This window comes from Chelmon rostratus, chromosome 19, assembly GCF_017976325.1.
Source record: "Chelmon rostratus isolate fCheRos1 chromosome 19, fCheRos1.pri, whole genome shotgun sequence".
NCBI lineage: Eukaryota > Metazoa > Chordata > Actinopteri > Chaetodontiformes > Chaetodontidae > Chelmon > Chelmon rostratus.
In genome coordinates, this window is record NC_055676.1 from 14,567,811 (window position 1) to 14,591,980 (window position 24,170).

At 42.6% G+C, this 24,170-nt stretch overlaps 1 protein-coding gene across 2 annotated transcripts in view; it reads left to right on the top strand.

Moving 5' to 3' along the window:
• Positions 1-24,170, top strand: part of pappaa (pregnancy-associated plasma protein A, pappalysin 1a) — a 92,278-nt gene that overhangs the window by 52,716 nt on the left and 15,392 nt on the right. The window contains exons 11-21 of one of the 2 annotated variants that reach the window (XM_041960053.1): positions 1,088-1,198; positions 1,697-1,832; positions 2,094-2,307; positions 5,578-5,752; positions 13,333-13,516; positions 13,904-14,105; positions 14,255-14,489; positions 15,187-15,334; positions 15,662-15,777; positions 19,933-20,004; positions 21,080-21,178. In XM_041960053.1, coding sequence (XP_041815987.1) covers positions 1,088-1,198; positions 1,697-1,832; positions 2,094-2,307; positions 5,578-5,752; positions 13,333-13,516; positions 13,904-14,105; positions 14,255-14,489; positions 15,187-15,334; positions 15,662-15,777; positions 19,933-20,004; positions 21,080-21,178 — 1,692 coding nt within the window. The remainder of the gene's footprint in view (positions 1-1,087; positions 1,199-1,696; positions 1,833-2,093; positions 2,308-5,577; positions 5,753-13,332; positions 13,517-13,903; positions 14,106-14,254; positions 14,490-15,186; positions 15,335-15,661; positions 15,778-19,932; positions 20,005-21,079; positions 21,179-24,170) is intronic. The other variant, XM_041960054.1, reaches the window with a different exon arrangement.

The following is a 24,170-nucleotide window of genomic DNA, read 5'->3' on the forward strand; positions in this document are numbered from 1 at the left end:
ACTTTGTAAGAACAGAACAACAATCGTTCATAAAAACATAATTTAGTTAGTCTTTTACCAGATAGACACATTTTAATTATCATTAGGAGATGTAAATCCATGCAGCAGGTGAGTACGGCTCTGGGGAAACTCCCATGTATGCCAAATGTGGTACAGCTGTGGAACAGGCTAATCCAGGTGCTGCACGGAATCATAAAAACTCTCTGAGGGCTTCTAGTGGGCAGGTGTGGCATGACAGCGTTTAAAAAGAAAAAAAAAACCCACACAGACTAGTTTGAGGCAGAATCGGACACAGAGGTAGTGGAGAGGGATGTGGGGCGTGCAACGCATGACAAGGTGCCGGGTTTGTTGACAAGACACAAACAAACAGTGCTGCACAGAATGGACGTCAGCTGCACGTCAGCCCAGGCTGCAGACAAACAGCTGACAGTTGTGGAAAAACAGGGGTCACAGCCTTTGAGGAATAGACAGCGACCAAACTGAGGCTTTTTCCAGTAGGTGTAAAATAAAAAGTTAGTAAGCTTCTCAGCTAGTACTCATTTTCATTTTATTTTAGCCTTACTCTTCCTGACTTTTGGGTCTGGTGTATTGTGATGAGAAACAAGTTGAGCAAATGAGCAAGCTTTTCAGAGACCATAACTGACAACAGCAACCAATTTCATCTTTACAAGTTCATGGTACTGAAATATATTGGTGACATTACTCAGCGTCATCACGAGCGTAATGCATCTTTCTTCAGCAGGTGTTATCCATGCGGTGTGCAACTTGTATGAGGCTAGGCTGCACCACATGTTCTCGACTGAAAGGAGGAAACCCTCATAAACACTGTGGGGGAACAGGAATTCCGTGTTTGCCGTTCAAAAAAGCAAAAACAAAATAAAACCAATGAAAAAAAAAAGCAGAAACAAACAAGAAAAACCCAAAAGATGCCACATCACAGACAGATTTTTTATTTTTATTTTTTGACAGAAATCTGTTTCTTATTTTATCCAACATTTAGTTCTACTTCTTTACATGGATTACACAACAAAATATTTGGACCTACAAAATGACCCTATTTCTTTTTATTTCTCTTATTTTTCCTTAGACATGTCAGTCCAAGGTGTTTGATCTATCAGATGGAGTGTCCCAGTATGCATGGTTCCCCTGCCGTGATGCCCATAAGTCAACCTGGGGATATCCTAACTACTGGCTTAAGGTAAGACCTATCTGAGAAGAATGATGCAACATTTCTATGATGACTGAAAGACATCACTAACAAATAATAATGCTTTATGCATTGGTGTATATCTCTGTTTCTATAGCTATATTATCTATATTAACCCATGGTTTTCTGGTCATTCTGTAGGAAGCCTGATTTTACAGGCAGTTTGTAGTCATTCATATTTAGTGCAATGCCCAACAATAATACTGTGCAAGTGTGACAATATGATAAGATAATGAATGAGACGAGATCGTGGACACCTCTCTACCTTTCACTGTGGACTTCCCTGTCCTCAGTCCATTCCATTCTGTACTGGGGCTCATTATGACACCATGCTATCACTGAAGAATTACATGACAACACAAATGGCGCATGATGCATGATTCAAATGGGGAAATAACACGTTCAACTCGGCCATCGGAGAGGAGGCAGTAGATTCCAGTAACTGAGAATTTGTACTTGACTTTAAAACTATTGTTTTCCTTTATTCAGGCCTACTTTTCTCATCCCATGGTGGCAGCAGCAGTGATTATCCATCTCGCTGCTGATGGGACGACATACATCGACCAGACTCAGTGTAACATCACTGTTCAGCTGGTGGACACCAAGGAGGGCATCCACAGTCTAGGTGAGAACTGTCTTCTTGATTAACCGTCGGTTCCAGATTGCTAAGTGGAAAGCTGAGCATTAAACTAGTTTACCTACTGTAACTAACTAAAGTTGAGCAGACATCACACAAACCCCCTGAAATGCAGGTCACTCTCATCCGTCTGTCGACACTCTTTCAACACCAGAGCACGATTTATCCTTTTTGATTCCTTCTGTGCTCTCCATCTCAATCTCAATACACTGTGTTTTGTCTTCTCCATCCTTAACATCCTCTCCGCAGGTGAGTGGCGTCTCAGCTGTCGCACCAACCCTTTGGTGATCCCAGTGAGCCACGACCTGTCAGTGGCCTTCTACCACACCAAGGCTATCCTGGTCATGTTTGCCTCTCACCTCGTGGCCATCTCCGGCGTAGGCCTGCGCTCCTTCCAGTCCTTCGACCCCATCACGATAAGCGGTTGCCAGAGCAATGAGATCTACAACCCCACGGGCCAGAGGTGAGGCCGGGAAATAGGGAAACAGGAGACTGGTGAACATGAGGCCTACATATGCTACACACACATCAAAACCAAAGACATGCATATGAAATCCTAAGATTATCTGCATCTACACAAGAATGCAGCCACACATGCACACACACACAACTTGCACTATCTTTCCCCTTAAAGGTACAGGAACCTTGAGTTGGATTCATGCTTTTCCAAGTATTTATATAGGTGTACATATGATGTAATTAAAAACTACCATAGTTTATCCTGACTCTTTTCACGAAAGTTGATATACCAGGATGGTAAGACCTTGACGAAATGCAAGTCAAGGATACCATTCATGCACAAGGAGAGCAGATAGCAGATGCTGAGAGCTGTTTGTGTGTGCGAGCCAGAGCGAGGGAGAGGCATGCGTTAATTAATGTTGCCAACAAGCTGTTTAATGTTTGACATCTGCCCAAAGCAACAGCTATAACAATAAAACTTTCTAGGTAACAAATATAATATCACTGGAAATTTACAATTAATTTGGACCTGTTGCTGAGCGCCGCAAATTTCTAACAACAGAGCCGCCGCGCTGCCTCCAGCACTAAATCTTGTTTACCACCCCGGTTTGTTTTGTGTTGAGTTCGGCCGAAGTGCACACTGCATGCAAATATTCTTTTTCTTTCCAAAGTCCTGCCAAACGGACATGTTTCTCCTGTATTAGGTTTTGCATTGTTCCGCACTACATTAAGGCTGTCAGTTGCCGTTTTTCTCAACACTAACTAGTTAATTAAATAACTGACCTGTCAATCAGGCGTCAGAGGTGCTGCCCACGGCTGAGCAGTATTCCATATTTGGACATTTTTCTGTGTGTGACGAAATGATTCGTAACAGCTGGAAACCCAGATACTGAACCAGGAAATAAAGATGATCCAATTTAAGTAAGAAGCCCATGACAGTTATTGAAAACATTTCTAAGAGCGGTTGGCAAGACCGCCAAAAAACAATTAACACCTATTTAGCTGCAAATTTACATTTTTTGAGTCTCCAGCACCTTTAATTTTAACCATATGATGTCAAGTCATTGCTCACGCCTCACAAACAGACCGCACATGCACATGGAGTCACAATTTACCAATTTCCACACCACTGTCATGCATGAGACAATTCATACTGATGATGCTCCCACAACCCTTTCAACAAGAAATGCACTAATAAACACCACAATACACAAAGAATGGCTGGTCGGGGGGTCTGTGCAGAGAGATAGGGCTGTTTGTGGCTTTTGTTGTGTGCCAGTGAGACATCCAAGAGCACCTAAACAGATTAAAACTGCTGTGTATCTGCATCAGCCAGGAAATTGTGTGTTACCGCACACAGACAGACTCGTTGCTTTCTCCCAGAGTTCTCACTGACTTCCCTCTCTTTCATATTCCCCCCTACTTCATCTGCTCTCCAACGGCTCTAGAAAACTAATGTTTTTGTGATGGCGAGTCAACCAGACAAGTTTTGACTTGAACACGCCACAAACCGAATGTTATAATATTGGTTATTATTTCCCTGTTTGTCCTTGCAACATCAGTAGAGAATCCTGCCTCAGCCCCTTTGTCTTTTCATGCTGTTGATCTGTTTCTTCTCCTTAATCGACGCCAATTCGTCATCTGCATTCTGTTGTCTATAGCCCACTTTCCAAATTTCTTGCCTCTCCATTTTTACCTCACTCTGTCTTCACCTTCTCCTTATTCCCATTCCCTCTCCCTCTCCCTGCTTTTCCATGTCTCCCCACCTCCTCCTTTTCATCATATGTTATCCCATGCTGTCTTCTCATCCTTCACTTTCATGTCATCCTCCTTTCCCTCTAACTGTTTGCCATCTCCTTCGCCTTAATTCTCCCCTTTCTGTGCCTCCTGCTCCCGCTTTCACTCTCTCATTCTCCTGGGCTGAGCAGCACATTTCCCGTAATACTTATGCCTCCACAAAACACCACATCCCTTTTTCCCTGAGTTGTTAACAACAGGAGCTATTAACATGACTCAGTTTTATGTTCCATGCTTGTCCGCAAATGCATGCACATGTATGTTTTCCCTTTTCTCTCAGTTTTTTGCTTTCTCGCCTTAATGTTTTTTCTCAGCTTCTATGCACGTTGCCTCTTTTTTTGTTCCGTTAGCTCTCTTCTTTTTGTTGCACATGCCACTCTATTGTGCTGTACACTGTACTTGCAGGGGAGGACGATAGTTTTCCAGGTAGTTAATTGTAATTTATGTCAGAAATTCCAGAGTGACTAGAAGAAAACCACAAAGAGATTTTGTTCTAAGCCAAAGTGTCCACAGGAGGCTTCAAGGCTTCCCTAGTTTGTCCTCAAAAGCCTGGACATGAGGGACTGCAACTCTTGTGCATTATGAACCTCAGCAACAAACATAAACACCTTTACCTGCTCATCTTAACATCTTTTCAACATAAGCATTTTAATCACAAGCTTAGAATTTCACCAAAAGCTAATTTGGTTTCACTTTTACTTTCTTTTAACACCAGGTTTTTATGAGTTTTCTAGAGGCAGAAAATGCAGGACGTAAGGAATAATATACTTCAGATGCATAGAGGGTTTGGATTTTTAGTAATTTGAGAGAAAAAAGCAGAGAAAAGTCAAATATTATGTCTGTGACAGAAGCGGGAAAACAAATGGATGAAAAGAGCAATATGGAGATTCCATTCTTGCAGCAGAGAGTTTAACAATGTTTCTCCAGACCTGTATTTTCTTACATCCTCTCTCTCTCTCTCCGTCACCTTAATAAGGGAACCCTATACTGTCGAATGTGGGCTGTTGTAAAAAAGGTGCCTTGGGCATCCAAGCATTCCAACGGCATTAAATGCCTTCTTCATCAGGCTACCAACACAGAGCTGTGACCAAACTCTGCCATTGTGGCCGACACGTAATATATCCTGTCACTCTTAATTCACAAAGTACACTCTGGTGTGCATGTGCGCACACAGACACCCCTTTCATACGCATAACAAATATGGCAATCTTTTCTCCATGTGGTTTATTGATTTGATATGTTAAGCAGTCATTGATGGATGGATGTGGTAAAGTCAGTGAGTAGCGTTTCTGTTTGCGAGCAAACGTGTGACTGCTTCCATGCTAGAGTGTCTGCAGTGTTATATTGTACATTAAATTTATGTTGGTTGTAACTTTAAATGTGATTTTAGTTTCATTCTCTCTCTCTGTCTCTCTCCTTCTCTCTTTCTTTTACCACCCCCCCCACCACCCCCCTCCACACACACGCTCACTCGTAGTTGTGTACATTATTCGTGCGAAGCCATTGACTGCCAGGAACCCTTAATCCGCAATGCAGAGCTCAAGTGCAGTAGCCCTGGCCGCCACTTCTACAATGGAGACCGCTGCACCATCTCCTGCAACTCTGGATACGTCCTGCAAATCCACCAGGATGATGACATCATCAAGAGCCAGGTAAACACACACGGCTACACACGTGTTTAAACACACACACAGGCAGTCGAGGAGCTCAGTGCGCAGCGAGGCACACGGATGCACGTGCGAACACTTACGTGCAAAAGCATCTCCGCAGCATATGGGAACATGCGTGCAAACATGAATTTGTGAAGATGCACTGATGCAAACTCAAGTACGCAAATGGCCATGAGAGAGAAGGCGCCTCTCCCTCTGCTCTGCTCTGCTCTCTATCTCTGCATTTATTTTGTCACCTGCAAAAACTAGGCTTGGCACGACAAGCCTCCAGGGAGAATGACATCATGAACATCCAGGTAGATGAGTGCTGCACTGAGGAGTGGAGACGCCCCAGTCTCCTCCTCCTGCTGGCTTGGCACACATATATGTACACACACACACACACACACACAGATATACATGCACGCACACACTACACTTCTCTGTACAAGCACAGACATAATAGTGTTTAGTCTCTTGCTGAGCACGCTGCACCATCACCTCAAACAGTCACTTTGTATTGCTACTCCACCGGGACGATGACATCATCGCATAGTGTCTGCTCCCTCTCCCTCACTCGCTCCATCCCTGCTCATTTTTTGCACACATTGAAGTCTCCGTTAAAGGGCAGAGATTTGCTGCCACTCTCGCACAGCAGCACTCATGAAATGCCGCCATGTAGATACTAACACGCATACAGTAAAGTACAGACAATCTCCTTGCATAAATAGGACGCAGACGCGGACAGATACGGCAGACACACCGATGCATGCTCGCTACAAGTAAACAAACAAACAGAGTAGTTGACACAGCATTGTAAACCTTTTGGATTGGGGCCAAGCTGCTGTAAAGGCCATATAAACACTTTATCCTTCTCCACGGCTCTGTAAAGCAGTCTGCAAGACAATCTATTAATGCTCCCTCAGAGAGACAGGAGGTTCAGAGAACAAGGTAAATTTTGTTTTTATGTGTATTTCAGTCTGGAACTGCATGTGTGGGTGTGTATGGGTGCATGGCAGTAACGGGCAGGAACATTTACGAAAAGAGGCAGAGAGAAGAGTTTAACAGTAAGAGTAAAGGAGATGGGGAAGTAATTACTTTTTTTTTTGGTACGTGGTCAGTATTCTGACGTTAACAATGTGTTCTCTATCCCATCTTTCACATGGCCGTTGCTGGGATCTGCAACTCTAGAACCGCAAAGTCATTCAGCTGTCCTTCTGTCTTCCTCCGATTTGCCTTATTCACACATGTGCACACTGTACACTGTAACTGCACAGAGAAATAAGCACAAGCATGTGCTTACATGCACGGAAGCAGATTTACATCCACATCCATACATACTGGATGTACAAACACCATCAGAATTGTTCTCCATTGAGTCGGCGCAGACTTCTAATTGCATTAGATTTTGATTGACAGGGCACTATGTGGCTATTCATCAATGTCAATTCATTTAGTGATAAATTATGCTTTTCAGAGAGGGAGAGGCAGGGAAGTACAGAGAACGTGGGGGACAGGAGACAATGGAAAGGAAAGTAGGGCTGTGCCAAATATCATTTTTTGGACTTGAAAGGTTTGCCACAAATGATGACTGACAGTTCAAAGGTATTTAGAGGACCTCATATTTATGAATAACTTTTGGCATCCATTCACTTCACAAAAAGACATCTGGTATGTTTTGTTGGTTTGATAGAAAATTAGCATTTTGCAGTTAATTTTGATAGATAATGCTCAGCAGAATCAGACATTTATCTTGTATAGTCCAGACTATGTCATTTTCCTCATTAGATAGTGAGATGTTAAATGTTTTCAGATGTGACTGTAAAATCACGTGTTTGCTCTGTGGACTGAACTGTGCGAAACATCACGTAGTGCTCATTTTGTAAAGATGTTAGATTGTAGCATTGTGAATTGCAAAAAAACAACACCTTTCTTGGGCTGTGCCATTCTTTGGGTATTGTTCAGCAGGCAGACAAAAATCTACGCGCCGACGTGATCTCCTGAAGCTCCGACTTCATTTTAAGTTCAGCCATGTAATGTCAGCAAGGACAAGTAAAACATTGTGCTCAGCTGGTAAAAAAAAACACTGATGCTGCAAACTGGATGTGCAGATGAATGATGTTTATAATTACCATAACAGAATCCAATCCTCTTTTAACTCACCCTGTCTGCCATAGCAGGAGTGCCTTCTATTACTAGCTTGTTGATCCATTTCAAGTCCATTCTTTTATCCTCAAAGAGTGAAACAATTCTCTGGGAAATGATTTCACCAGTTGCGCGTCCCTCCAGGGGCAGCAGAAGTCTCCTCCCGAAAGCCTTTGTAAGTTGGAACGCAGAGGCAGTCTCACACATGGGCACCATTCAGCATAAACTACAGTTGGGTTTTTTTGTCCAATCACTCTAAACCATCATTTTCGACTTGTGCTTCTCTTTGTTTGGAGCGGAGGCTGCATTTTGAAGCAGGTTGCGCTGCTAGCTGTAGAATCCAGCGGGGGATAGTATGTATGTTGTTTCTTTGACTGCAACAGCGGCACAGCTGTGACTGACTAAAATGTACGACTGCAGGACAAATAAGGCAATAGAGATTTGGAAAAAAGGAAAAACACTGAGCACATCCATTTGAGATCAAAAGTAGAAAAGGAAATGTGCTTTATGTCAAGTAGTTATAGGAATTAGTCAAAGGGCCAGTAATAAATCAATCTGGCCTGATTCACAGGCTACATCTGCCCCACATCTCCCCCCAGATGACAGCTGAGAAGACTGTTAAACAACAGAAATGCAACAAAATGAAATAGAAAACAACTTTTCCTCAGATTTTCCTTATCAAATGCTTACAAAAACACACACGCCCACACACACACCTCCACATTAAGGTTGAAAAGTGCAAATTTTGTCTCCTTTCATTAGCCAGTTACATTCTTGTTTCAGCGATGTCAAAGTGGTTCTGGGAACAGCACCTTCTTAGATAATGCTATCTTCAGAAAAACTCAGTTTCCCTCACTTGCTTGATTTGTATATGTGTGTTTTATTGCTGTCTGTTTTCCCTATCTGTCTCCCTCTTTGAAGTGGTTAAGGAACACTGACTGCTGGCACTGAAAAGGCCTGCTTTATTTCACGTAGACTTTTCCCTTAACAGGCCATTTATGCTTTCCCACTGTCCGCCACAGAACATAGAACAAGCCCATCAAACTGCTACTACACACCGATCCACTTCTTCCTCATCAAGGTCTCATCAGAGTGTTAACAAAAATTTTAAACACATTTAGAAGTAACCCCTGGTATAATTTGAGTCATTTTATCTGATATACGGTAAATTTAAAGCCTGTTAAGAGCCATATCAACATATTATTTTCGGCATATTAATATGAGTGGGCAGTCAGCCAGCTCAGCCAAAGAAAGACTTTTATGTGCATGTTTTATGGGCGGCCAAATATGGACATCTGAAGATGTTTTTCAGCACTTTTGCCCAGTGAGCAACATTGATTGGAATGATTGGGCACCATCTTGAAACACTGAATCCAGTCCTCATTTCAACCTTGGTGTGGATGTTCTCATGCGAGGTGTTCCTGTGGGTGCTCCAGTTTTCTCCTTACATATGCATGTAAGGCACTCTATTTGAAATGCTCCTTCCCTGTGACCTCTATCAAGGCACTGGCTTGAGAGCTGGAGTCGAGCTAGTAAGGATGGGTCGAATGCAGAGGACAAATATCAACATTGTAATGGATAATGTATAACCTAACTACACTTAGAGGCCTTATCCTGGACTCACATCCCTTCATCTTAGTGTATGTGCAGTAGATCAGCAGGTGTGCACTAGTAGACCGCCAACAAGATTGTTAGTGTTCTCTGCCTTGGTATTGTTAAATGCACAAAATGTAATTTCTGCTGCGAAGGGTCTCTCAAACAAAGTGTGACAACAATATTTACCCTCGTTTAACCTCTCTGCTTGTCCAATAATGTTCTCGGGGTATCGGGTTCTCCGGCACATTTGCCCTTCACGGGGACAGCTTCGGCGACAGAAGCCAGAGCAAATGGCAATGAACAATCGTGCTTCATCACAAGTGAGCAATATAAATAATAGTAAAAACCCTCAGAAGTTATGGCAGCAAGGGGCGTAAAGGGGATAGGATGCAGTTAGCAGGCTACCAAATGAGACGCACCATTACATTTTTTATGGATTTTTTTCTGTTTGAACATTGTTGGAAACACTTTGGGATAATGTAAACACTCAACTCAACAAAATACAAAACATAGGTCTAGTCGACGACATTTTAACCCAGAAATGTTACGTATTGTGCCTTCTCATTATGAATGATGGGGTCTTTGGTGTTATTTGAAGTTCCCGTATGTGTTTGTGTACTTGTCACCGACTTCGAGTGGAAAAACATGGTGTCCATGCACCAATCAGAATTTAGCAACATTTCAGTCATCAAGTTGCTGACTTAGTGGATGCTGAGTTTAGATTTGACAGTTGTGTGGCTGCTACCAGGTGATTAGCAGGGCTCTTATCGATTGGATGAACATGTGAATACTAATTCCAGTGTATGAAAAGAGGTCATACCTGTAGAGCCCATCCATGTGCTCCCTGTCTGTTGATAGAAAGCATGTGTAACCTTCAGCTCTGTCCACAACTTGAAAAGAGTTGCTCTCTTTTTGAGCAAAATTATGCGTTTTCCATAATGCAAACTCAAAATTCTTCTACTCAGAATCAAAGCCCTCACAAGGCGGTTTGAAACACAAGTTAGTTTGAAATCCACTAACGTGGTTATCATTTAAAAAACACTAACCCTCCCAGAATTTTATGTACTTAGAAGCATGTCTGCTTCCAGGCAAATAAAACCTCTCTGCTTCTAAGTAAAGCTGATTATTTTCTCCAAAACTGTTTCATAAGGGCTTTTCCATGAGGACTAGACAATAATAAATTACACTTAATTCCACTACTAAGCAATACTATAATAACTCTGCCTATCAATGTGCAACTGTGTGTTATTACTAGACTTTTTTTTTGTGCTTGTGTGTTTGTGTGCCATCTGAGAAAAGGCAAACCCCTGAGCCGAAGGAAGAGGCTGTCAGTCTGTCGGTTCATTTGTCTGTTAGTCTGTCTGGCTTGAATTAGGCAGAGTAGCCAAAGGTTGTTAAAATCGCTTCTGGAAGAGAAAGAGTCAGCTGTAAATTTTTTAAAGGAAGGAAAATTCCCACACATTTACACACACAGTACACACACAGGCCCACAACCCTATATGCACTCACACACTTGAGGATACATGCTTGATTAAATGCGAAAACAGCTCATGGCACATGTACATAAATGTAAACGCGTGTGTTTGCATGTGCATACTTGACCACGGTTTTACACACACATTTTAGGGCAAAACTTGTAACTTAACACGCACATACACAATTTCCCAAACTTACTTAACATTCCTTTTGCACACATATTTACAATCGGCACATTAACACTAAATGGATCCTTCCACGTCCCTTCTACGCAGACTTTGCTCACAGCCTCCCATCATGGCTGACTCATTCAACTCTACACCCAGTTATTTTTCAGCAGGCACTCACATGTGATGCATATGTTACTTTGTTGGATATCCAAATATGAAAGGAGCTTATTTATTTTGAGGGAACCTGATACTGTTATGCAGTATCATATAATGGGAACAAGATGAAAGATGGAAATACACGGGAAGAGAGGGAAGGTTATGAAGCAATAGATATGTAATGCTAACTGAGTCCAGCTTGTGTGGCCTTAAATTTTAGCCACTCTTAAAAAAAGATGTATGCAATTAAAGTTAACCAAAACAGGGGTAGAATGTAACTCACAGTAAAACACAGGTCCCCCCCCCCCCCTTTTTTTTTTTTGTTCTGAGAAGGAAAAGTCAAAATAATTGAACTCTCACAGCTTTGCTGTGAGATTTCTTGGCATCGCTATCAATTTAAGCATTCTTGGTGCGTTACATGGTGCTCTTTAATGGAAGAGGATGAAAGCAGCTGAGGTTTGGATGATGCAGTGTCTCCCTATTTTGGTCTCATCTTTATACAAATATACCACAAGCCAAGTAATTTACAAGAATCAGAGCTATTTTCTAATAGGAAAGGCGATCAGGCGACCTGCGATCAGGACGTTTTTCTGCTGGAAAATAAAAAAGAGTTGAGGGAGGAGAGGAAAACATTTTGAAGTGTAATGTTTTTGAAACTGGTTGCCATCACTGTTTGCAGGAACTCATACACATATACATATAGTGGCAAATGCTGGGTCCTTAATGCTTTATTCTCCTCAATGTCTTCTCGTCACTCTGGGTTAGGAATGGTTACACGTTGATATGTGTGCAGGGTGTATAAACATGAGTTCTCACACACACACACACACACACACACACAATTAATGCAAGACATGTGTCAACTCTCAGTCAGACCTTCCTAGGTCATAGCTCCCTCAGCAGTAACCTGCATGGCTGCTGTTTCAAATCAAGGGCTATACTCTACGATAGGTCCATAATGGGAATGGAAGGGATGTTAATCTATTATACTAGGTCTTATATCATGCTGTAAGACTTGAGCTTGTCTTTGTTTGTCATAGTAGAGTGGTGTTACCACTGTTGGGTTTGACTCCTGGCCTCAGTCCGTTTCTTGCAGATTTTTCATGTTCTCCCCATGTGTGGATTTCCTCTGGGTTCTCCAGTTTCCTCCCACATTCCAACAACATGTAAGAGCCCAATCGCACAGGATGCACTCTGTAGGCTTGAAAATGTGAGGCAGTCTGCCTTGATTCTGAGAAGTTTGCACAGAAAGAAGCACTGGAAAAGCAGGTTTTCCTCTCTGTCGACAGGCAACTGCGTAGTCGGCCACTGTCAGTCACTGTGCCATGATGCCATTAGCTAAAAAAAAATGAACTCATGGTACTAATTTGCCTGCAAAGCTGGTCTGCTTTATTTTGCTATGTTTGTGCAAAATCAATTTCTCAACTTTTTCCTCCATTTCCTTTGTTTCCAACTCGCTGTAACAGTGAAATTGACTGATTGCATGGCATTTCCTGAATAGGAATTTGGGGTGTGAAAGTCATATGTCAAAAATATCAACTTGTCAGTGATGTTATTTCTGAGTATCACAATCAACAGAAACTCAGAAAAAAGGATAAATCCACAGTTCCATTTGGTAGTCCAGATTCTCTCTCTCTCTCTTTCTGTGAGTGCAAGTGTGTTTCTCAGAAGTTGTCACACTTCCACCAAAGTCAATCTGTTTTGTGTTAGGGCTGATTGTGCAGTTGTTGGATATCAGTTGTCTGAGTGGCATGACTTGACCTTACAAATGCTATCAGCAGTTACTTGAGCTGCTGGGTAGCCTGTGAGGCTTACTGACATACAGTAAACTAAGCCTGATCAAGCTTTGTTAGGTTACACACTGATCAGAGCGCAAGTGCTGAATCGCTGTAGTCATTTTTAGTGAGGTAAACATTTATAGGGTGTGTGCGGGATACCAATTTGTCATATCAATGCACAAATAACTGCTTGTGTCAATGCATACGTATACATAAAGCTGACTGTATTGACACTCACTTGATATCTTGTCTGATTTTCCAGTCGGACTCTTCAGTGACCATAACCTGTGCAAATGGGAAGTGGAACAAACAGGTGTCATGTGAGCCCGTGGACTGCGGTCTGCCAGACAAATACCATGTTCATCCTGCCCATTTCAACTTCCCCGAGGGCACCACCTACGGCAAGAAGAGCACTTTTCAGTGTCGAGAACCTGCGCAGCTCGTAGGTGAGATGCCCAGTGGACCGTGCACACATGCATGTACAGATTCATATTTTTAGGGTCATCAAACAGATGAATTATATGATTTTGTCTTTGATTTTACATGTTTATGCTTCCAGTAATAAATGGTGTTTGATGCACTTTAATTGTTTTTCAACTTTTTTAATACTAACACGAGAGATATCATAAATTCTACATTATGAAACATCATAATTGTCCTCGTGACTCTTTTTCATTGATCATTCAGCAACTGCATATTTCACATTCAGTTCTTCAATCTACACATTTTCATCCATTTCCATTTCTTTGTGCTCTTTTGATCTCCTTTTATCTCAAATTCACCGACCTGCACTGATTTTTCTTTCTTCATTCTTTCCCGCTTTTCCTCCTCAGGCACAAACAATACTCTTACCTGCCTAGAGGATGGTCTGTGGTCCTTCCCGGAGGCTCTTTGTGAGCTTCGCTGCCCAGCCCCTCCACCTGTACCCAGTGCTGTGCTGCAGACCAAGCGCTGCAACGAGACAGGCCTCAAAGTGGGCACGCTCTGCAAGTACAAGTGCAAGCCAGGCTATCATGTCACCAACAAACCCAAGAGGTAAAGAAATAGACACGGTTTGGCTCTTCTTCAGGGCCATTTGAAAGCCCTGGAATCAGTTCCACTTAAAGCTGTATTTCAGCCATATATAAATCTCGCCTAAGTTACACAAAAGCCAAGTCTAAATGTTACGCTTCCTTTCCCTTTAGGCGTGCATTCAAGCGCCAGTGCACCGAAGATGGCAGCTGGCTCGAGGGGGCATGCGAGCCGGTGACTTGTGATCCCCCGCCTCCCATCTTCCATGGCTCCTATCACTGTACCGACGGCTTCCGCTTCGACAGCATCTGCAGACTCAACTGCTCTGACCCTGCCGGTAATACTGCTTTCGCCGCCACAGGAGGCTCTGCCCATACGGTGAGGCTGCTGCACGCTCCATGCAAGCAGGTCTGTCCATCTCTTTCCTCTCTTTCTATTCTTGCTTTACCTATATGTTCTTCTTTTTGTCACGTGTGCTAAGAGTAGACATTCTCTCTTTCCTCCCCTCTTTGCATCCTTACTGTTTATCGGTGGCATAGAAGTGTAGTGAATTATATAATCCAAATGAATACCGTAATGTCCATTAGAAGCATTTGTATTGGTTGGATGTTTAGCCCCCAGAACCCTTCACAGTGCAATTTCAGTCTACAACAGATTCATTGCTGTAAGCACACTCTTACCTAATAACATATACCTACGACAACTGATGACAAAATGCAGAATGAATTAAAAAAAGCATACTCTTCCAAATACAGTCACTATTCTCACCATCTTTTATCTGATACTTCTGACACTGCCCTGACTGTTTGAATGCCTCTCACTGCCTGTCTCTCTCCCCGTCTCCCTTAGCCCTACTCAATTTGACGCCATGCTAATTAGATTGCTATTGATTTTCAGAATAGTCCTGCTGCCACAGACTTTTGAAATGTATACACCTTTTAATCTGTTCTGCCTCTCAGGCGTTGTGGGTTGGATGCCTGATAAAAATTGGATTGTATTTCCCCCTTTGCAACTGGATGCCATCTCACTGTCCTTGGCCTGCTCGTGTTTGCGTGTCAATGTGTGTGTATGACGGCTTGTTCGTCAATATGTGTGTTATTTTCAGGGCGCTGGGTCCAACGTGATCCGCTGTAGGAAGGATGGAAACTGGACGGGGTCATTCCGCCTATGCCCACACAGCAAAGGCCAGTGTTCTTTACCTCAAAACCTCCATTACAGCCTACAGTACTCATGCAAGCGAGGACACGGCATAGGTCTGTATGCACATGTTTGCTATTTTGGTTGAAAAGCAATTCAGTTTTCTTACTGCTGACATCATCTTTCATTGTTCTTATTACTCACAGCTTTTGGAAAGTGTGCTGTTATTCTTCATTTTCAGTTTGTGCTGTTTATAATCATTTTAATTTGTTCTTAATTACGTGGCCTTGCACTTTGAGTAACACACAATATCATAATATATCAAATGAGGGGAGGGGTAAGGATATGTCATTTTGTCTTTGATCCAGGTGTGGTTTGAGCATGCTGTACTTTTATTGGTTTTTGTTTTTCTGCTCCTGTCTTGCTCACACACACACACACAGGTGAGGAGTGCGAGCTGACGTGCAGAGAGAGTAACAACGACGTGGTGATCCTCCCTAGCAACATGACAGTAGAAAGTGTGCTTAAAGAGCACTGGAGGAACCCGCACAAAGTCAAGGTAAGTTTGTGCGTGTGTTTGTGTCCACCACACAGCTCTGACAGACGCACTTCACAAAGTTCTGTGATCCGCAACTCTCCTGTAAGGAATTTCACGCATAGCGTCGACATCCTGGCCCTATTACCGACAATGCAAAATGCCAGCTTGTGCCTGCCTCTTGCACCCGATGCCGTGCAAACGCTTGCCTTAGAAGCACGGCAACAATTCAGATGTTTTTATTTTGTTTTTGATTGCAAGTGTGAAAACACGCTGCTGCCCCCTTGCATCCCTCTCCTTCCATATGACATTTCAGCTGCCTTCTTGGTGAAATAAAAAGCAAACAAAGCGTCTTTGGAAATTAATGTGACATTTGTTTCATTCAATTTCCCGTCCATATCTTCACCAGAAATAACCTGCAGCGAAGAAACAAAACAAAGCAAGAAAACCCTGCAGAATTCTTGTGAGGCACGGGGCCCCCCACTACCACTGTGGCCAATTTGTAAAACCTTAGCAAATGGCCAGTCATCAGTAATCACTGTAATTTTCTGAAATAAACCTATGACGCTCACTGATTAATGATCTCATTTGATTTAGATATACTTCACAGCTACCGACTGCACTGATTAAGGACTGTTTGCTTAAACTGGCAGATAGCAAAATACAGAGGTTAGAGGTTATAGTCGGGGAGGTCATTACACACAGAACTGTACACCTTGTCCCCGTGGGAGTGCCACTCGCACATGAGTGGCACCCCACCCCCCATGGTGTCATTTGGGATTTTTATGGACTCTTGTGGGTGGGGTCAGGAGGCAGTGGTAGCCTGTCTGTATATGAGTGTGTGTGTGTATGTGTGTGTAGTAGGTAAAAAGTACTAGACTGCACCTACTCTTCTAATTTTACTCTCCCCATTTAACTTGATTAATGTCAATGATGTGCAATTTGTTTTTGTCAGCTTAATGCCCTTTTAGCTGCAGAGTCCGAGAGAGATACCACTAAATAGCATCAAGATTTGAAACTAGAGCAGGAGAGAAGAGAAGCCGAGTAAAGGAACACATTGTATTTCTCACTGTATTATTTTTCCTACAACTCTTTTTGTTTTTGTTTCAGAGTCACACTGAGTCAGCAGCTTTTTGTGGTGGATGCTGGGAGAGAGGGGTGGCTTGGGCCACGTGGACATGAAATGATCTGTTTTTCATGGATTTGTGTAATTGATATGATTTGTGCTCGGTAGTAATCTGAGACCAGAGGCTGTGCTGTTGGGGGCGGTGGATAGCATAAGAGAAGTCAGAGAGGTGAGGGTGTTGGGATGAATTAGGAGGTTTGAGAAGGAAGAGTGGTGGAAGTATGCCCTTTAGCATGTGCCATGGTATGTCCTCTACCGCTATCTGCCAACTGATAGATGCCAAATAGATTGATTGCAGAGTTTCTGTGTAGATATATAATGCAAGGACTGTCCGTTTCAAGGACAGTCAGTTTAATCCCAAACATGTACAGACATAAGCACCACACATAAACTACACCTTTTTGTAGGCAAAATGATTGCAGAACATCCTGATGATGAGCAGACAGAAATGTTTAGGACCTTCACGTTTGCAGTTACACTACACTACACTGTCAAAAGCCTCTTTCAAACATGCAGTCTGATCCTTAAATGCTCAGCGACATTTCCTGCACGGGGTCATGAGTGAATCGGAGCAGCGATCGATATTCAGGGCGGTCTGTTCCACCAATATCCCACCTCATCCCACCTAATAACATTTCAGGGAAAACGCAGACGAAAGACGCTCGGGCTAACCAATCACGAGACTCCGCTGATGGGGTATCTTAATCTGCGACTTCCAAATTTTTTAATGTTCCTTTTAGTGTGTCAAATGCGTCTGTTTGATTCATGAAGCTCACAAAACAACATCACTTGTCTCACAAAGTTGTTGAACATTAAATGCACGTGCATGCGGCCATGCCCCACCTTCTTCTTCTGTTGAGTTTTATAGCAGTTGGCATCCATAGGTGCTGCATTACCGCCATCTGCTGTCTCTTGCTCCGGCATTGCCATGGTATGTGTGAAAAGGTGCAAGGTGGAAATGTTCCTGAATGTAGCTGCACATGTGTGAATGGTGAAAATATCTTGCCTGAAATGTTATTCCTGTAATTTACCAGCAAAAAATGTGCAAAAAAAGCTTTATGGTTCACCTTGAGAGTACTGCCAATTTGATTCTAGCAGCAGAAGCATAGATGCAACAGCAAATGAAATAGATATCCAACGGCTAAGCAGAGCAGACGCACATGGTTGAGATATAAGATAGAAGAAATGCACAGGGCTGTCATGAAATGGTATTAAGAAACAAGAACAGGAGGAAGCTGCTGTGGTGGAAAAAGACATCAATCATAACAATGGCTAGCGGTCGTAGTAACAGTAGGAGTGTAGTAAGTAGGAGTGGACATCATACCATACTTCTAAACTCCCCTCTTGGATGGGATTCTTCATACAGTATCTAAAAGAGAATTCATGTCCCCAAATCCACTTTCTAGTTCTACTTTGCTGAGTTAGAGGTTAATGTTTCCCACCTTATTAAGTGATGTTGATTTATTGCCTTTAAACTAGTTGTATTTCGGTTCTTAGTGTGACCCACTTAGAATTCTCTCCTGCTTCCCTACCTCCACCTCCTCTTCTCTTTCCTGTCCCTCTATCTCTAACGATTCTGCGCCCCCAGCACCCTCCTCCCCCTTTATCAGCAAAATTACCCTGTCGGGCTTGCTGTGGAATTAGTCATTTTCTACATGACATGACCTCGTCTGTGGTGGCGCTGAGATAGGGATCTATTTTTATGTGGTATCAGCGCCCCGGGGAGCCTTCACAGGGTGAGGATCCTATACGTAGTGAGGGGTGAGGCCAGGCCACGATCATGGATTATCATGATTTACGGCCTTGCTGAGAGAGGGAGAAAAAAAGAGTGAGAGAGAGAGGAAATGAGAGAGAGGGGAAGAGAAGGAGTTTCTGCATGACATCATCATAGCAGACCATGGGAAAAAGAGAATAAAAGTACAGAAGTTGCGAAGTTTCACCTCTAAGACAAAAAAAATAAAGTGCTTAATCTTCCACCATACAGGGACTAACCATCTTAGCATACACGGAGCACACATGCGTTAACACACCACAGACACTCTCCTCTGCTGTAGTAGAACAGTTACTCCTGCAGCTCTCAGTTGTCCTCCGATGCTATGTTGTTCTTTCTCGCCACCTTCTACCCCCCATCTTTCTTTTTTTTTTTTGCATTGATTTGCTGACAGCACTGAAATGAAAAATACCTTAGTTCGCAGCAGCAAAAGAAAAGCACGTCAACTTTGTGAGATATTTGGACACAGGGGGTCTGAGAAATGGACCATTCTGAGGTCAGCCAGTCCTTTGCTGTGGATGGCACTTTTGATCATGCACACTACTGTCCAAGTCTGGGGTCACACTCATGCTGTAATCAAAACCCTTCTCCACCTGCTGGCTCGAGTAGACTCAAATATACAACTGCCCCTACTCCTAACACACACACTGTCTGGACACACACACAGCACAGGGCCTGCATGCTTATGCAGAGTCATGTGAACATATGCAGTCTCATGTACCTGCAGTATACCTGCACTTGCCCATGCAGGTACACATTCTATGCACAGTGCTGCCCACCTCCCCGAGCACAAATGTTTCCTGTTGCATTTCAATGAAGAGCACAGTGGGAGAGCAGGATGGGATTCCACACATTCTGCAAAGATATTTGAGAACATGGTGCTCTTTACCTCTCTCTCTCAGCTCTTTGTCCTCCTGGGGCCACGACTTAGTTATGAAAAAACACATTTTTTATCAAGCTCTATCTCGTCAAAATCAACTTATTCAGCTTTGTTCTGAGGTGGAAAAGGGTCAGTGTAAATCAAAGAAGGATTCACACTGAAAGCCTCCATGTGTCGCACATGAGCCCTTTTGATAACTCCTATGTTTCACTGTGTGTGTGTGTGTGTGTGTGTGTGTGTGTCCGTCCCAGTGACTTTAGTCAGGATTAGAAATGCAGGTAGAAAGAGCACAGTCTTGGCAAAGCTGTTCAAAAGCTGCACGTCAGGGAAACAACACAAACCATCAAACCACTGAAAGCACCAGTTGTTCTAACCTCAACCAACCTTTGTCTTATCTTTCAGAGTATAGTCTGTACAATGGGACTGAAATGGTATCCACACCCAGAATTGCTCCACTGCATCAAAGGATGTGAGGTAAGGGCTCAACCTGATTTTTATTTTTGTCTGTATTTGTGGAGTAATAGTCTCATCTATCATATGAGACATTAATACTGTAATTCTTCCACGTTCCTTGATCTCAAACAAAGCAGCGTGCAAAGCAGAGAAATTTGCCTGATGTATTATAAGCATGAAAACAACATAAAACACACACAATGTCTTTGCACAAAGAAATAACATGTTGCTTTCAAACAAATGGATCTCAGGCTTAATAACCTCCACATGTAGTTGCATAAAATTTTATTTGCTGTGTTTGGCCAATGGAGTTGGATTGTGCCAGTCCATTGTCTGGAGAAAAACACTCAGACCAACCTGCACTGTTGGTGAAGACTGACTCTCTGGTCAGAATATTTTAATTTGTAATAGGATTTTGTTTTTTTGTTTTTTTTTTGAAAGGCTAGTAGATGCTGGGGTGACATTAGAAATACACTAATATTTTTAGACAACTAATTGTCTATGTTGTAGTTTTTTCTGGTTGCAGAAACCTTAAGGTATTTGCCAGCCAGTTCAAAGTTGCTACATGGGTATCTGGAACCAGACTAATTAATGTAACACTTACTAACTTGCTGTGATCTGATGTAAGTACTGATTTATTACCGCTTACAATCATACAACAGTGTTATCGATCACATGCTAAACCTTTCCCCTGAAATTGGTGCATTCACATATGAAAGAATTCCACTTCGCTTCATGGAAGAATGATATCATCTACTCAGTTTGGGCCAATTGGATAACCTGATTGGTAACCCAAGTGGAGAGGGTGGGGCCAGCCCAATAAATCACCTTATTGGAGTGTTTCGTGCAGTGAATAGTTTATGGTGTCCTTAGTTTGATTTACAGGTCAGGCCCACTAAGGGCTTAAAAAGTCACATTGAAAGATGAGGGAAATTTAATGTATCAGGTTCATCAGCAAATTTATCCACAGACCTCTAGAGGGCCCTGAAATGCTCTAGAGGGAACCACCAGTGGAGCAAAAGGCTTCTTTGTTAATCTACCTTTTAGCCATTATCAACCAATTTAAATGTGGCACTTTTGTATCTCTCTGGTGTAGCCATTCATGGGGGACAACTACTGTGATTCGATCAACAACAGAGCCTTCTGTAACTACGACGGAGGAGACTGCTGCCAATCCACTGTCAAGACCAAGAAGGTTAGTGGCATGTTTGTACGTCAGAATAAACCTCTCGATTCAGACAAAGAGATGATGCTAGGTTGGGTCCTGGTCACACGGATCCAGAGTCAGTGTTTGTCCCCCCAGCTCTGGAGTCACACATAGTTTAGGCCACCTCCCACATGTGAACGTTCCTCTTTTCCCGGTGCCTAACCCACTTCTTTACTTCCTCGCCGCCATGCATCCAGTGGAGGTTGCATGCTGCCATTATCAAGCTTTGACATTTATAAATGATAATTTCTATCAACGCAAGGTAAGTATAATCGAAACCACAACTGAATACACTGTTGAAGACTGCTGTATTTCACCTCTTGGAACATCTCTAAACAGATTCTTCCTTCCTTTGCCTTGTGTCCAACCTTGGATTACTGGTAGACAGATTACTGATTCTGCATCCAAGAGAGTGGGAGTTTTCAGACTTCATCAATAGTCTTTGTTTTTCTGTGGTATTCAGTTTCCTAATGTGTAAAACGTCTATATTTGTTTCTGCATGACTGTACTTACCTACTACTCAAAACGTGGATAGTCATTTTCAGTTTAGCTGTTACAGAGAGTTAAAATCATGGCTGTAAGAATTTGGGTTATAATTCACTTGTTCCTCTTCTGATTAATACAACCTCTCTCTCGCTCTCTCTCTCTCTTTTTTTTTTTTTTTTTTTTGTTCTGTCAGCACTCAATCTGTGTTGTATTTTAACATTAAGCTGCGCATGACAAAAAGTTTGGTCATCTTTGTAGTAGTAACTCTCTTAATTCAGGGAGGTACTTTGTCTGGCTATTTCCAGCCAGCTGCTGGCAAGGGATCTTATTGGAAGTGTATTGTAGCTTCTGTGCTGCAGCATCTGCTTCTCTGGCCCGGCCTGTTTCTGTGAATCTGGCGAGGGACTTTAGTTGTACTCCTGGCATATCCATCTGTATGTCTGGCTGGATTTATATTGCAGTCTACGTGTCTCACTGGCTGTGTCAGTGTGTTTGACTGGAGAGCCTCTTCATTTCCCTTTTTGGGAAAAAGGACATACAAGGGGCATCTCGCCATCTTCACACGATCAAAGTTCCCATGATCGCTTCCGGTCCACCTGCACGCGGTCTTTCATGCACGTTTTGGGGGCATTTTCATGAGGACATAAATAATCATGTTTCTTTCCTGGGTAACAGCATTTTTCCAGCTGCTTTGATGTTTATTATTTTCAAACAGCTCTGCTGCGTCATTTTTAAATGGTCACATCCACATTGTTTCCCCAAAGGTTCAATATCAGTGAGAAGCACCCAAAAGTACCTTCTAGTGCCTTAGAAAAGAGGTCTTATAACAACATTACCCCACACATGTATAAAAGGCTTAAAGTCCTGTTAAATTAAATAGATTTTTTTTTTGGTCTGCTACATCACACATAAACACTCTGTAAATCATTTGTCTTGTGTATCCTTTGAGAAAAAAAATCTGAAACCAGATTTTTGTAGTCATGAAGGCACCCCCAGAATACTGTTAGGTATCTGTCAATGTAGTAGATCTAATTGTGATACAGCCGTGCAAATCTTGCAGAAAACAGTAATGTCAGCGTAACAACATGAAACCAGGCAGGACCCACATCAGCTTTCCTGCTAAAGCCTCTTTCTCCTCTAACTTACAAACATGAATACTCATCTTGACCTGCTCCTTAGCTTATATAACAAGTGACCATACACACATTTACCAGGGGAAAAGTGCATTGCTAATGTCAGTTTTGCAGGAAAAATTAATTGCTTAGCTGCAGCATCTTAAACAGTATGTAAAGGTACCTGCAAATGTCACGTGGTTCCGGGTATGCATTTGTGGTTCTTCCTCTTCAGTATCATTAACACCACGCTGTCTGCCCATGACATGTAGGCTAACAGCGCATTCTCTACGATGTAACACTGCCACTCTAGCCACCTGAGACAAAAAGGAACGTCTCTAACATTTCCACAAAAACCTCAAAATCCTCAGCAACACCCATCTCTGCGTTTTGTGCAATGTATTCATACAGGATTAAAAAAGATTAAAATTACTTTACTGTTGTAAAGCTTCTAATCACTAAATCTGCACCAAAAATTTTAAGCACCATATGCAGTTTCAGCTACACTGAGCATTGTTCCTGGCCAGCGGGTGTTAGAAATATGTACAACACAAAAAAAAGACGATGTTACTCCTGCACGAAGCTTCATCTCAATCAGTCAATCACCATGTGTCTGGTAATTTGCAGTTCGAGTAAATTATGGGTTAGGGTGAGGGTTAGGGTTAAATCACTGAGAGTTTTGCGGTTAAAACTTGATGTCAGGCAAAGTTAGTTCTGGGCAAATCAGGTTTAAGCTCTTCATGCATTTGATTGCAATGTTTGAAGTGTGGCTACGTGGCTGTGAACATACATAACCCGCTGGAAAGTTTGTTTTTGTCCTTCATCCATAGCTTCGGTATCAGATGTAAGGTATAGTATCTTAAGTTCAATAGCAGCGGTGAGCAGCCCGCTGGGAAGTGACCTCACTCCTGAAGTGGTTTCAGTGCTGTTGATTGACGCTATCTCATCTCTACATCTTCTGGCCCCAGTCCAGTGCAGGGGCTCAGCCAGAACTTGCATAACTCACTTTTACTGACAGACCCCAACGGGAGGATAGGCTCCATCGAATTACTGCAGCAACAAGAGGTTGAGCTGGGTGTGAGGAGAGAAGGCCATGGGTCTTGTTAGAGTTTGGATTTGCCATGTTATATATCATAGGGGGGCATGGCCAAGTTCCTCTTAACGTCTTATGCAAGAAAGCAAGCAAGCAATTTATAGTCTAAAAATGAAATTCCTTCATGGCTTTGACATTTTGGTGTGTTTCCCAAAACAAAAGACAAATTTCAGTGGTTCTCCCTCCATTTAGATGGAGAACTTGTGTCCATGCAGCCAATCAAAGCGTTTCATAACTTGTTGAATGTGCGACCAAACAAACAGTCATCTGAGAAAAGAGCACTGCTGAC